Below are 13,101 nucleotides of genomic sequence, written 5' to 3'. Positions count from 1 at the left end.
TTAAGTTTGTACACCTAAAGCTGCGATCTGGGGAACGCAGATCCCAGACCTAATTTCACAGCAACTATGCCTGTTCTCTGGGACTGTCTTAGGGACTGTGTGGCTTGGAGCCCACCCCACACCAAGCTTGTGGCCTTGATGTGACCTGCTGCTTCTCAGGACCAGGAGCCAGCCATTCCCTGAGGCCTCCAAAGAGCCGGCACACGACGCAGAAAGCTGCCTGACCCTTGAGGAGCTCGGGTTTACAAGTGCCCTGTGAAGTCAGAGTGGGGGCATGCTGTCATAGGGCAGAGTGGGGGGGTGGGGAAGGGCTGCTGTCGGATCGGAGGGCTCGCGTGAGTTCTCAGGACTTGAAAGAGCGAACAGAAACACAGGAGTCCATGCGACCTACATGCAAAGGCCTGGCAAGTGGAAATCGAGAGTTGTGGAATACTTTAATGTTTTAATTCACTTATCTCTCAGACACACGCGAGATTACTAACCTTCTACATTCATGGCTTCTCTCAGCACCTGGAGTTTCTTCTGTCGCTCCCGAATTCGGTCCAAAGCACTTGAGACGGCGGAGGAGACCGGAGGTTCTCGGGTGTGGCTCACCGGCTCCACTGTCTGAGGGCCAAAGATATCCAAGGCAATGCTGCCGCCCGAGTAGCGTCCTTCTTTCCTTCTAGGAGTGCTGGAAGCCCGCCCTGTCACTGACTCGGGGTCACAGTACCTGCCAGTCTCTCCAGAAACGTCTCTGTCAGCCGTGCAAAGCAAGTCCATGGACGAAGCCCAGGTCTTCTTCTTAGAAAGCATATCAGTCCCGGGGGTAATCTTTTTCTGTGGACTACTGGTCCTGAACAGGTAAGGGGGAGAGACAGCCTCAGGACCTTCATGCCTGGAATCATTCTCAGGTGGGATATCCTTGAAACGCTCTTCCTCGTCTTGTGGGTCTCTGACGGACAGAAATCCCATAGATTTACTAAGCCCTCTGTTAAGAAAAGTCTGATGAGAGAATGGAGCCTTGTGTATGTCTAGTACATCGGAAGTGGAGCTTCTCCCTGGAATGATAAGAATCTATCATGTATGCGCAGAATGTTTAGAAAGTCAGCTAGAATGTAACCCACCACTGATAATGAAAGCGCTGCCAGGGCCCTAAGTTATCCAAGTGGAGGGTGGGAGACGAGACGACGGCGGACAGCTGGCGAGAGCAGAGACTCTGGAGGCCAACGTCTCTCTGTCTGCTTCACTTTTGCAGCTAGGGACTGGGCCCAGGCCTTCGTACATGCAAGAGCTATGCCTGCATCACTATGCCTGCATCACTATGCCTCACAGAGACGACATAAATAGCAGATTGAAGCACATGGCTTTTGAGTAGTATTATTTCTATCATCAAAGGAAAACTATTTGGTTTTAAAATGAAAATGAAAGTTGTTAGGAATATCTAATTGTAGAACAGTAATTACCTATGAAATGATTTGGGATATTATAATGCCTAAAAGATGCTTTTTAACTTCTAAAAATATAACTTAAACATGTGTTTCCACAGTAAAGAGTCCTGGTATATTCTAATCTTTTAAATAAATATGTTAATTGAAAAAACAGAATTGTTTCTATTATTCTGCACAGGAAGAAAACTGTAATGTTTGGAATTATTAAGTTTAAGATTTTACTATAACTAGGTATGTTTTCAGAAAACTTTACAATAGCTAAACCCCAGATCATTCTTGATTAAACTGTTAAAGAAATCCAATTTTCATAAAAGATTATTGTACAGACTAAAGAATGGAACGGATAAGTGTTTTCCTCTTAGAATGGAACGGATCAGTGTTTGTTAGCTGCTATGTCTTCTGAGTATCGTGAGGAGTGCTTTCTAGTGAGCCAGGGGGAGAAAATGTGAGCAGGAGCCCTCGAGCCCGAGCAATGCACGGACGGAGCAAACACGTCAGGAGATGCACATGCAGAAGAGAAATCAAATGGGAGAAAGTAGGAATTAAAAATAATGCATATGACTTAAAAAATACAGAGATTAAGTGTGCCCGTGAGGTGCCCAATCCTAACTGATGTACCAACAATGCAATCCTTCAGCCTAAGGCTCAAAGAACATCACAGAAGGTGGAGCAGAAACACTGTAAGCACCAGGGGTCACTGGTGTGCCTACTGCTTGACTAGACAGTGTCCCTGAGATATGAGAAAATATACCCTGGACCTAGGTCCACGACACATATGTAACTGATAGGCAGGTGGTCCTCATGTGGGTTTCCTAGCAATGAGGAAAGCATGGGTCATATCTGACATAGACTCGGCTGCCTGCTTTTGGATCATGTTCTTGTAGCTGGCCTGCCTTGCCTGGCCTCAACAGAAGAGGATGTAATAAGTCCTGATGTGATTTGGCGAGCCAGGGTGGGCTTATGTGGGGGGAGGGAGGGAGGCTCCCCTTTTCTGAGGGGGTGGAGGGAGAGAGAGTGGGTGGGACCAGGAGGAGAGGAGGGAGGAGGCTGTGATCGGAATTATAAAATGAATAAATGAGTAAATTTATTTTAAAAAATAATAAGTTAAAAAATACACCTATTAACTCTTAACTATATGGTTGCTTGAACAGTACTGGCAAAATGACAGCACTGGTTTGCATGCCAGCATGGACAGAGGAAATCGAAAAGACCTGTGCCTAGATGAAGAACTATAGCTGGTCAATGGCTGATGAGAGAGGGACAATAAGTTTCCTCCAGTGACAAGATCCCAACTAAGGTGTCCAATTCTGAGGGGTCAGTCCTGGACCCACTTAAAGATAGGCGATGCTGAAGGCACTCAGGAGATTGCATGATGTAAAAGAAACTTTAATTCTCCTGAGGTAGTTGTTGTCTTGAGGCTTACTGCCTCTTTCTGCTAACCTAGGCCTACTCCTGGAAGCTTCTAGGCTCAGTACAATCCAACCTAGGCCTAGGATGTTTTTAGGCTCTGACACTGCTTAATAAGCTCACCCTTTCTTGTTCTTTCTGAACTCTGATTTGCTGGTTCAACTCAGCTGTTCTGGCTCAAACTCCTCTCCCAACTGACTGATTCCCAGCTGGATCACAGTGGTCTCTTGCAGATCACTTCCAGAGCAGCCTTGTTCTGAATTAAAGTTCCTCTACAATGTGTGCCCACATACACATCATATATATACAATGTGACAATACACTATAATACAATACAATATAATTAGTTATAATAATACAATATAACAATAATTAAAATAGGTTGTAATCTTGGGAGGGAAAGGCAGGAGTGATGCAGATGCAATGGTCATGTGTGAAGTTTTCAAATTAAATTAAACATTCATAAAAATAAAATAAATCTTAAAAAATAAAAAATACACGGTGAAAACATAATAATCTACTTAAAAGATTGTTACTTCTTTTGTTTCTGCACATGTCAGATTTAATTTGTGCTATTTGTTCTAAAGTTTTCAAAACCTATCTGCTGATGTGATAATCACAATCTTGAAATCTCACAATTACTTATGAAACATGATCTTGAGTCATAATCGAAACCTTTCAGGTAGCCGATGGGACCATGAGAAGGATGGTGAACCAGGAAGAGGGGGGCAGGGGACTGGGCAAACAGTGGACGTGCGAGACAAGCTTTACAGTTGCCATGCCTGGTGTGATGCGAAAGTCTAGGAGGTATGAAGTCACAAGTTATAAAAATGTTACGGGAGGGAACTGTTGTGGATAAAGAGAATAACACAGCTAAGCTTTTCTCTTGCATCGCTTTGCCCATGACTGGTTTTATTTGCAGTTTGGAATAAAAAGGAGACATGTCCTTAGGTAGGTGGGTAGGTGGGCAGGTAGGGGGCACATGGTAAAAAGGCTGATGTCACCTGGCCCAAACACACCACTTTTAAACTAAATATCTCTTTCTGGACAGATCATGGTCACATTCTATCATGCTAATGATGCCCTTACTATCTTAAACTGCACAACCAGACACATAATTGCCTGCTGTACACATTACAGGACAAAAGTGTCTTTCAAAAAAGGTTTATGTAAAATAAAAGATCTAGTATAAAGTAATAATAAAAATTCTGAGAATGGCAAATCTAAAGAACGTAAAGACATAGTATAGCAGCACAATTACTTTGTGTTGTTAAGGCACTAGGGGAAAATTTACTAACCTAGTAACTTTTATCTGAGTTCAAATATAGAACCTAGCAGTATGGGTTCTTACTCACACCCAAACATGACATCCTAGGCTTATGCTTATTGTTAGATGCTGACCAAAGAGCATGTGTTGATAACAGCAGCACCATTTGATGATCTGTACTTGAGACTAAACAAAATGTATACCAGTCGACTGCTTTCCCAACATTTAACCATGTGAAGCTATTTAAAATATTTTCCCAGTTAGCAATAAATACCACTGCAAACATCAATAATGCTGGACAGCTGTGATCAACTGCCAGGCACTGGAGTTGACGCTTTTGCTGGAAGCAATGCCATTGGGGCTGCTCTTGAGTTTCTGAGGTAGAAAGTTCCTCATCCCAACAGTTACTTACTCCTTCACTGTATTAGCAGAGCACACCAGACCTACCTACATTAGCACACTTATCTCACTATAAAACTTATCCATGACATTATAAGCATTCCATACCCTTACTCCCAAGCAGAACAATAAAAGACAGTGTCTTATATAATTCCCTGTAAAATAGCTTCCAAGAGAATGATGGTCAAATGATTTGACTATGAAACTTTTAAAATCCACTTTAGTCGGTATCATTTAGCAGACAGACAACTGTGAAGAGACTGTGGTTTTAATTCTAGCTTTCTAATCAACCCATAAGCTTGCACAAACCAGTCCCACATGTCTCGTTTCCTCCACCTACACCACTTGAGTATGATTTCCCATCCCCTCTTTTAGAGATGACAGGGTGAGTGAGTGGACATATCTAACTCTTCTTAGCACTCCTGAACAGCAGCCATATAAACTGAATTCCCCCTCTATTTTTTCTTTCTGCTTCATTTTCCTAAGCTTATGATTCTCTAACAAGAGAGGATTTAAAAGTTCTTTTGAGAGAAAATGGTGAAGCCAGATCAAAGGTTCCTATAAAGTGTTAAGCCTACTCTCTAACAACATTACACTGCTCCCAACAGGACAAAAGGTGACTCTCAGGAGGCTCCCCTGTCTCTTCAGGAGGCTCTGAGCTCCGTTTAAAGACACATATTATCACCAATTATAAGCATCCAATTTTTTAAATGGAAGCAAAGGTACTCTCCTTCTGGAGAATGTACAATTTGCTAAAAATCCAAACAGAGAGCAATAAACATAATGAAGAGCTACAAATAAAAGATTTAGGAAAACCAGGGCAGAAGTGGCACACCCTTTAATCCAGCTCTCAGTAGCCAGAGCAGGTGAATCACTTTAATTTGAAGCCAGCCTGGTCCTCAGAGAGAATTATAGGACAAACAGGGCTCCCCAGAGAAAGCTTATCTCGAATGCAAACAAAAAATATTTAAGAATGTAAAACTTCATGGAGTGTATCCTATTTACTTCAATTAAACTGAAAAAAAAATCTTGTAAAACACACCATATTTTAGCTATTTTATTATGTCTTTAATATTATACTTAATTTGGATATGAACATTCACCACCCCCCCCTTCACACAGAGTCAAAACGTCACAGCATCTCTGGGCAGGAAACTTCAAAATGGTCCTTCAATAGTAAAGAGATTCCTCAGCTCCCAGCTGCCCTTAAAAACGTGCTCAGGTACACAGAAAAAAGGAACAGGATGGTATCCCACTCCCAGGCTTCCAAAGCCAACACGCTGGCCTATCTGATGGTGGTGTAGGTTTCCCCTAAAGCTTGGCAGGAAACGTGTGTGTGTGTGTGTGTGTGTGTGTGTGTGTGTGTGTGTGTCTACTGAAAGCCATGCTATCAGTACCAGTAGTATTAAGTAACAAAGTAGGGCGAGATAGCACACCAATTTAGACTTTCACTTTTGTGACAGATTTCAGAAGCAAGATGCAAGAGACACTCTCCACAACCGTTCACTCATTCGAGAAATGGCAAATGCTATTACCTTAGCAGCCCCACAACAGACACAGCCATTTTCCTATCCTGCGTCTCACTGCCTTTCTGTCTTACTGCTTTCTTTATTGAACACCGTGACCAGGGAGCTAGCACACAGAAGCTACACACCCACAGAGACTTCTAACTGGTGAATATTAATGAGAACACTTCACTGGCAATACAGGGTTCATGGTACTAGGCTACCTGTAACCAGAGAGTGAGTAAAAATGCAGAACATCTATTCTTTTAGGGTTTATCTATTTATGTGAATGAGCGCTCTATCTGCAGTATATGTGCATGCCAGAAGAGGGCATCAGATCACATTATAGATGGTTGTGAGCTACCATGTGGGGGCTGGGAATTGAACTCAGGACCTCTAGAAGAACAGCCAGTGTTCTTAAGTGCTGAGCTATCTCTACAGCCCTAAAGTATCTATTTTTTAGCATTTGATTTTTTTCCCCCAGTCTTAAACTTTTGAAATTAGTGTTGCCACAGACAACTGGCTGCTAACTGCTTCTCCCACATGGAAGCTTTAATTAGCACACTTCCATTGAATCAATTTTGTTGAGGTTTTGTACTACTGAAAAGGAACCTAAAGGTTTCCTGTACAGTACTGGTATACTGTGGAAGCTCTGACTAGGAACATCAGAGATTCCTCCTCCATTACACACAACCAAAACAAGGGTGCAACTTCTCCAAATATAACTGGACGAAATGCCTGACTTGATTTGTACGCCAAAATATAAACAGAAAAGAAATTGCTCACACAATGTAATTCTTTACAAATTCTCAGTTTAGATAGAGGACAGATTTTATTCTGATCCAACTTTTACAGAATAAAATCTGTATTGATTAATGATTTCTGTTTGTAAAATCCTGATCGTTCCTTCATTGCCTACATTGAAATAGCCCACGAATCGTAATTCCAAAGAGGTATTAAGCAATGTCACTAAGTCATTTTAGTATAAAATCAAAGTCATAATTAAAAGGGATTAAAATTTATTTTCCAACTTGTGATGCTTTTATTGTTACAGTAAGGACAGAGTCAAGTAAAATAACCCAGAAAGTGAGATGCTGTTTTTCTTTTTGCTCATAACTCATCCAAGGTTTAACAGTAAAATAATAGGCATCTCGTATATTTCTTTATGAAAACATTAAAAAGATGTATTATGAAAACAGGGTTCTATTACACTTCACTGTATAACATTTTGATAAAATTATTTCTCGTGCTCATACAATCAACAGATATTCATTGAACATTCACAAAATCGACTGCACTTAAAATACCAGCAGGTTTATCCTATGTACAGAAAGCTAAGCTCACATAATTTCTTATTTAAAACACATAATACACTGCTAGCCAGGCTCTACCTACGGAGTACACAGAGATTCAGCCCAGTCTCCAGGTGTTACTTCCGAAATGGCCCTGTAACAATTACTGGCTAAACCACCAAAGGTTAATATTTTGCAGCCTTTAAGATTTCACACAGTTCCCATGTCACATCAGGGGCGATTTGTCCCCCAATAGATCCCTGACGAATATGAACTAGAACAAAATTATCACATCATTTTTGGGAGGTCTTGCAAGAACACACACCATTGAAAAGAATTAATCATTAATATATAAAATTATATTTATTAAATGAGCAAGTAACATGTACAACGTGACCACATAACCGGCAGTAGGAGAAGATGCTGGACTCCAGGAAGTCTAGACAGGAAAGAGAGGGGAAGAGGTAGAGAAGGTATCGGGGAGGGGAGCACAGGGGGAGGAAATGCACAGGGAGAGAGGAAAGGAGGGAAGGAACTGGGAAGACAGAACAGAAAGAGGGAAATAAGAGAAATGAAAGCTTTGCCAATCATTTAATGTCTCACTTTTATAAGTATATTTATTTTACTTAATGTCTCACTTTATAAGTGCTCAGTGTGAGTCCTGAAAAAGGGAATTACTGTAGCTTGCTACTGACATTCATAAATAATTTTCAATGATTATTCTGTTCTAAAAAGAAGAGTGACTAAAACTGATGGATTCTTTGCACCAACATATATACCATAGTTTAAATCCTGGTACAGTACAAAGAGAAAAAGGCTTTTTCCCATTAACAGTGTGTCTCACATCCAAGGGACATAAGGACTTGCAGAAAAAGGATTAAAAATACTTTGTTACCAAAACACTCTTAAAGCTAATGAGACAAGCCTCACTTTGAACTTTTTATCCACATATAAATAATGTATATTAGGAAAGAGCCCTCATCTCACCAAACATAAATCTACTGTCTTGAAAGTTAAGATACTTCTTCAGAAACAATAATGATTTTTGTTTACAGCAAGTAAAACAAAACAGCGAACGGACCATTTAGCCAACTGGAACACGGCACAGCATCCCCCAAAAAAAGCATCCGTACTGCTCTTCGCAACTTCAGGAGAAACAGGATCCTCATTTAGAGAACGTTCTTTTTGCTTAAGGAGCTCCTGAACTCTGCAAACAGTCCAGATAATCAAGGATCTACACTTCAATTTTACAAGAAAGATGATTTTTTTTTTTGCTCTTGTTTGTTTTTTAATACAGTAGCTATATGTTGGCTGCCTGATTAAATTAAATCTTAGAAATGCTAATTTTCTAATTTACTTTATTAAATTACATACATCGGAACATATTTGAGTATACTTGTTATTTTTATTTTTTCTTTGTACAAAAAAGGCTTGCTTACCATGCACGGAGATAACCTAGAACCCCTGCACAGATGTAGCCCATGGCAGTTTAGTGTCCAAGTGGGTTACATAGTAATGGGAAGAGGGACTGCCTCTGACATAATCTGATTGGCCTACTCTTTGATCACCTCCCCCTGAGGGGGAGCAGCCTTACCAGGCCACAGAAGATGACAATGCAGCCACTTCTGATGAGATCTGATAGACTAAGATCAAAAAGAAGGAGAGGAAGACCTCCCCTATCAGTGGACTTGGGGAGGGGCATGCGTGAAGAAGGGGGAGGGAAGGTGAGATTAGGAGGGGAGGAGAGGGGGTTTATGAGGGGATACAAAGTGAATAAAGTGTAATTAATAAAAAAAAGCTTGCTAATGTTTGTTACCTAACTTTCAATAATTCTTGATAAGTTAAAATAACAAATATAATCTACGCAATCAAAATTTATTTTAAAATCAAAACCTGACTTCTTAGCACCTAAAAAAAAAAAAATCACATAAATTTTTATATCTACTTTTACTTCAAATATTCAGAATTTCCATGCGTTTAATCATTGTAAGTCCACACTGTACACTATTTGTTTTTATTTAGCGAGCATCCTATAAACTATGGCAGTATTTGACAAGTGCATTTACTCATGGAACCACTTCAGTGGACCCTGCCTGTCATTAAGAGAGCTGGAAATGAGAACAGCAGCGTGCAGTGAGGATGACGCTGTCCGGAGCGCTTCACGGATTTAATGTTCAGAAATACAAGCATGTGCTCATCTGGTCACGCCTGGAAAATCTAACTTTAATATCAACTACTGTGACAGAGGAAGCAAATGGTGGTTCTGCGGAGGACACAGCAAAGGGCAAGGGCATGTGCGGGAGTCCTGACAGGTAAGGATGTCGTGGAACTGTAACGTTCATTTATTACTGTACCTGGCGTTCTTCTCTGTTCCCTGCCTTCCACTCTAAAGCCTTATGTTCTCACAAACTACAGCCACAATTTATCAGATTTCTAAGCCCGGTAAGCACATTTTTATACACCAGAAAACACGATCGAGGCCTGGCGATGTCCTTTTAGCACCGTCTTACCTGTGGGCAATCCTTTTCCTCTCAATCGGTCTCGAATAGCCTGGCTTCGATCAGACTTTTGTTCACTGCTGCTGGAAAGCTGATCCGTCTGCACACAGGTAACCAAAGATCAAGGTTGACAAAATAATACTTTTCTATTGTCAGCGGCTGTCCACAGAACAGCTCGATAGCCAATCTTGAGGTTTAGTATCAAGTTAAGAGACTGCACGTCTGACTGCAGTTTTTATGGCCTGGATAAAAATGGACCAGGACTGGCCAGCACAATTTTGAAAAGTTAAAAGGCAACAAAACTCAGAATGGTCTGTACCTGGGACTAAAATTAGCACTACTTGAAAGCAGCAACTTGAGGCCTTCTGCTTTTCCTTGTTCTGATAACTATTTTCATTTCTCAAGTTAAACCTGTACAATTTTAAAGCTATATTAATTTTGTAAAATAAAACTTCCTCCTGGTTGCAGTTATACATTGAGAATACCAGTTTAAAACATTTCAGAAGTAATTTCCTAGATACTGTGTGCCGTAATTACACGCTCTGTTAAATTCTTAAGCTCGATATGCTAGAAAGTGACAATTTAAATTGATGCCCTAATGAATCCTCTTTTTAACAAAATGTTTCAGCGGTCTGAAATTTCAATGACTTTAACCATGAATATTCGTATAAAATAAGCCATGTCAAATCAGGTCAAAGTCTACATTATACAGGATGAAAAGTTAGAATGCTGCTTTATTCAGATGAGCAGAACAAGGATAAATAACGATTGGAGCTGAGAAGAGAATAGTGGCACCGAGTTAAAGACAGTTCAGAAGGTGTGTACCCACGCTTGCATCTATGCACACACATTTTAATATTACTTTACTACTGAAGGGCGAATATAGATTGAATCTGTCTCAGGTAGCATATTCATGGTTCAAACTATTTTACTTCCTATTTAAAAGAAGATTTAAATGGAAGTATTTCTGAAATGATGCTGTTCTTGGATTGCCTGACTGGCATCAGTCATACTGCATTGTTGGTAACAGCAAAATAGTGAGTATTATAGACAGCCGCTTTGAAGCAGCTGTCAATCACAACTGCCGTTTAGTGGACAGTGATGACACGGCAAGCACCATGCTGTGCATTGCAGATGCTATACCTAGCTCTCAACGCACGCTTGTGCGGTGCAGAGTTCTTCCTTTCATAACCATTACAGATGCTCTGGGAGAGCAAACCCAGTCAGGAGGACCCAAAAGGCCCCCAGTCACCGCAGGCTTACCTGACGGGTGACATGGGCGGCGCGATCTCCTAGTGACCCTGCTGTTAGTCAGTGGAAATGAAGGAAGGTGAATGAAGACCCGAGGTACCGGGCTGGCCTGCTGGCTGGACCCCGGCTGATGAACCTTAGAGTGCCCCGACCACTACAATGGCCACTGTGGGCAGCAATGGCGTCAGTGTGCAGGCGCACATAGGCCTTGTGGTCAGAGATGTGCAGCCTCTGACTGGGTCTCTATTATGCATCACAGCATAGTTCAGTAGCTTTGGTTTTGGTGTTTAAGGAACGTATGGAATGGAAGCAGCCGTGGCAAAGGAGCTCTATGATGAGTCCCGTTACCTGCGTGCCTCCCCATCACAGCATCACTCAAGTCTGGAGGAATTTTGACAGTTCACATTTTGTCTAGGAGAGCTCCAAGCCTGCTTCTCACCATATGGCAAAGTGTGTAGAATATGAATATATCCCATTTACCAGACAGTATCCTGGTTCAGATGGAGGGACTAAACCTCTAAGGGTGAAGGGTGAGGAATTAAGAGGAAGCCAGGAAGAACACCATGTGACAGCATGAACCTGCAGCCCACACAGAGAGGGGACAAGCACAGAAGGGCCGTCACACAGTGAGGGTGCGTAAGTCCATATGCCCATCAGAAAGCCACAGACAGTGACAAACTGCCAGAGAGAACAGGGCAGAACAGGCTGAGGGATGAAGAGCAGAGGTGGGATTATTAGATGCAGATTTTATTCTTGAGTTCTTCACATCCTGGATGACAGAAAATGGAGGCACTCAAATCCCGGGCAGCGAGAGAGCCGCAGCTCCAGAGAACTCGAGGAAGGCTGAGAGGTACCAGGGGATCCCGACACGAGGGGCAGGAAAGCAGTCTAGGAGCAGGAGGTATGTTGAATGTTTCTGAGACTCATTTCCTCAAGGTGCTTGCAAGGACTTGCTAAGAGCGCAACAGGAAAAGATCAGGAGGAAAATAGGGACGGACAGACTACTCCCAACTTAAAAGTGCTATGAATGTAAAATAAAGGTTTTCTAGAATAAAGTTTTTTAAAAACATTAAAAAGATAAAAAGATGCGGAAGACTAACTATAATAGCATTCTAAATTTTAAAGTTATTGTTTGGAGTAAACAATCATAAATTCCATTTTTATCTTACTGTTGAAAAACTGTACTGTACATTTAAAGAAAACTTGTGATGTTATTGAATGTTAACATATGACTATGTTTACAAGTTAGAGCTATAGCTTACCCCTGGAATATTTCCCAGAACCAGCTTGACCAACTGTTTCACGTAGGAAAATGAAGGCGCACAGTTGCTGTTCCTGATGTGGGCACTGCAGGCATCCAGGACAGTTCGAACAGACACCCGGGCATAGATACCATCCTCACACATGCCCAGGAGAATGCTGTTGAGATGATCTCCCAGCTTGATGGGCTAGTGAACGGAAAGACCACATTAATAAACGTAAATACACATACTCCACAAAGGGCCTTTATAGGTGTCTCAGGAACACAGCAAATAATTGGAGAAAATAAATTTTTTCTATTGGCAAACATGTCTTGCCGATCTATTCGATCCAAAAATTTGAACAGAATTTAACATGTCTACCTTAGATATAAAAGTGACCAAAAAAAAAACCTTGATTTTGCAACAAGAAAGTGTTGTTGCCGTTTTCCAGTCATTTGCTTGGCAGGGTCTCACTGTCACAGCCCTGGCTGCCCTGTACTCTCTCTAGACCAGGCTCCTCTTGACTTCACAGACTCAGGCTTCACCTCCCAGGTGCTGGGATTGAAGGTGTGTGCCACGTGACTGGCAGAAATGCAGCTCTTTGATTACTCAACTATATTTTGAAACAGCGACAGAATTTCAATATTCAGTGTTCAATAAGATCTTCTGTATGTAATCTGGTATTTGCATGCTTTGGTGGAAGATTCTGAAATAACACCAGAGCAGCTAAATGAGAGTCTCATTAATCTGATGAAGCAGACCAGAATGTGAAATCATTTGTTAGTTAAAGGAGATTTTTAAATTACTACAA

At 41.3% G+C, this 13,101-nt stretch overlaps 1 protein-coding gene across 1 annotated transcript in view; it reads right to left on the bottom strand.

The window, feature by feature from the left end:
* The window catches only part of Ptpn13 (protein tyrosine phosphatase non-receptor type 13), a 158,088-nt gene that overhangs the window by 89,258 nt on the left and 55,729 nt on the right, over positions 1-13,101 (bottom strand). Inside the window, 3 exon segments of the mRNA XM_060381048.1 lie at positions 483-1,040; positions 9,811-9,898; positions 12,312-12,497. Of these exon segments, the coding sequence (XP_060237031.1) occupies positions 483-1,040; positions 9,811-9,898; positions 12,312-12,497 (832 nt within the window).

This window comes from Meriones unguiculatus, chromosome 3, assembly GCF_030254825.1.
Source record: "Meriones unguiculatus strain TT.TT164.6M chromosome 3, Bangor_MerUng_6.1, whole genome shotgun sequence".
NCBI classification, from domain to species: domain Eukaryota; kingdom Metazoa; phylum Chordata; class Mammalia; order Rodentia; family Muridae; genus Meriones; species Meriones unguiculatus.
The sequence above is the reverse complement of the archived record's forward strand: the minus strand, read 5'-3'. Positions and strand labels throughout refer to the sequence as shown.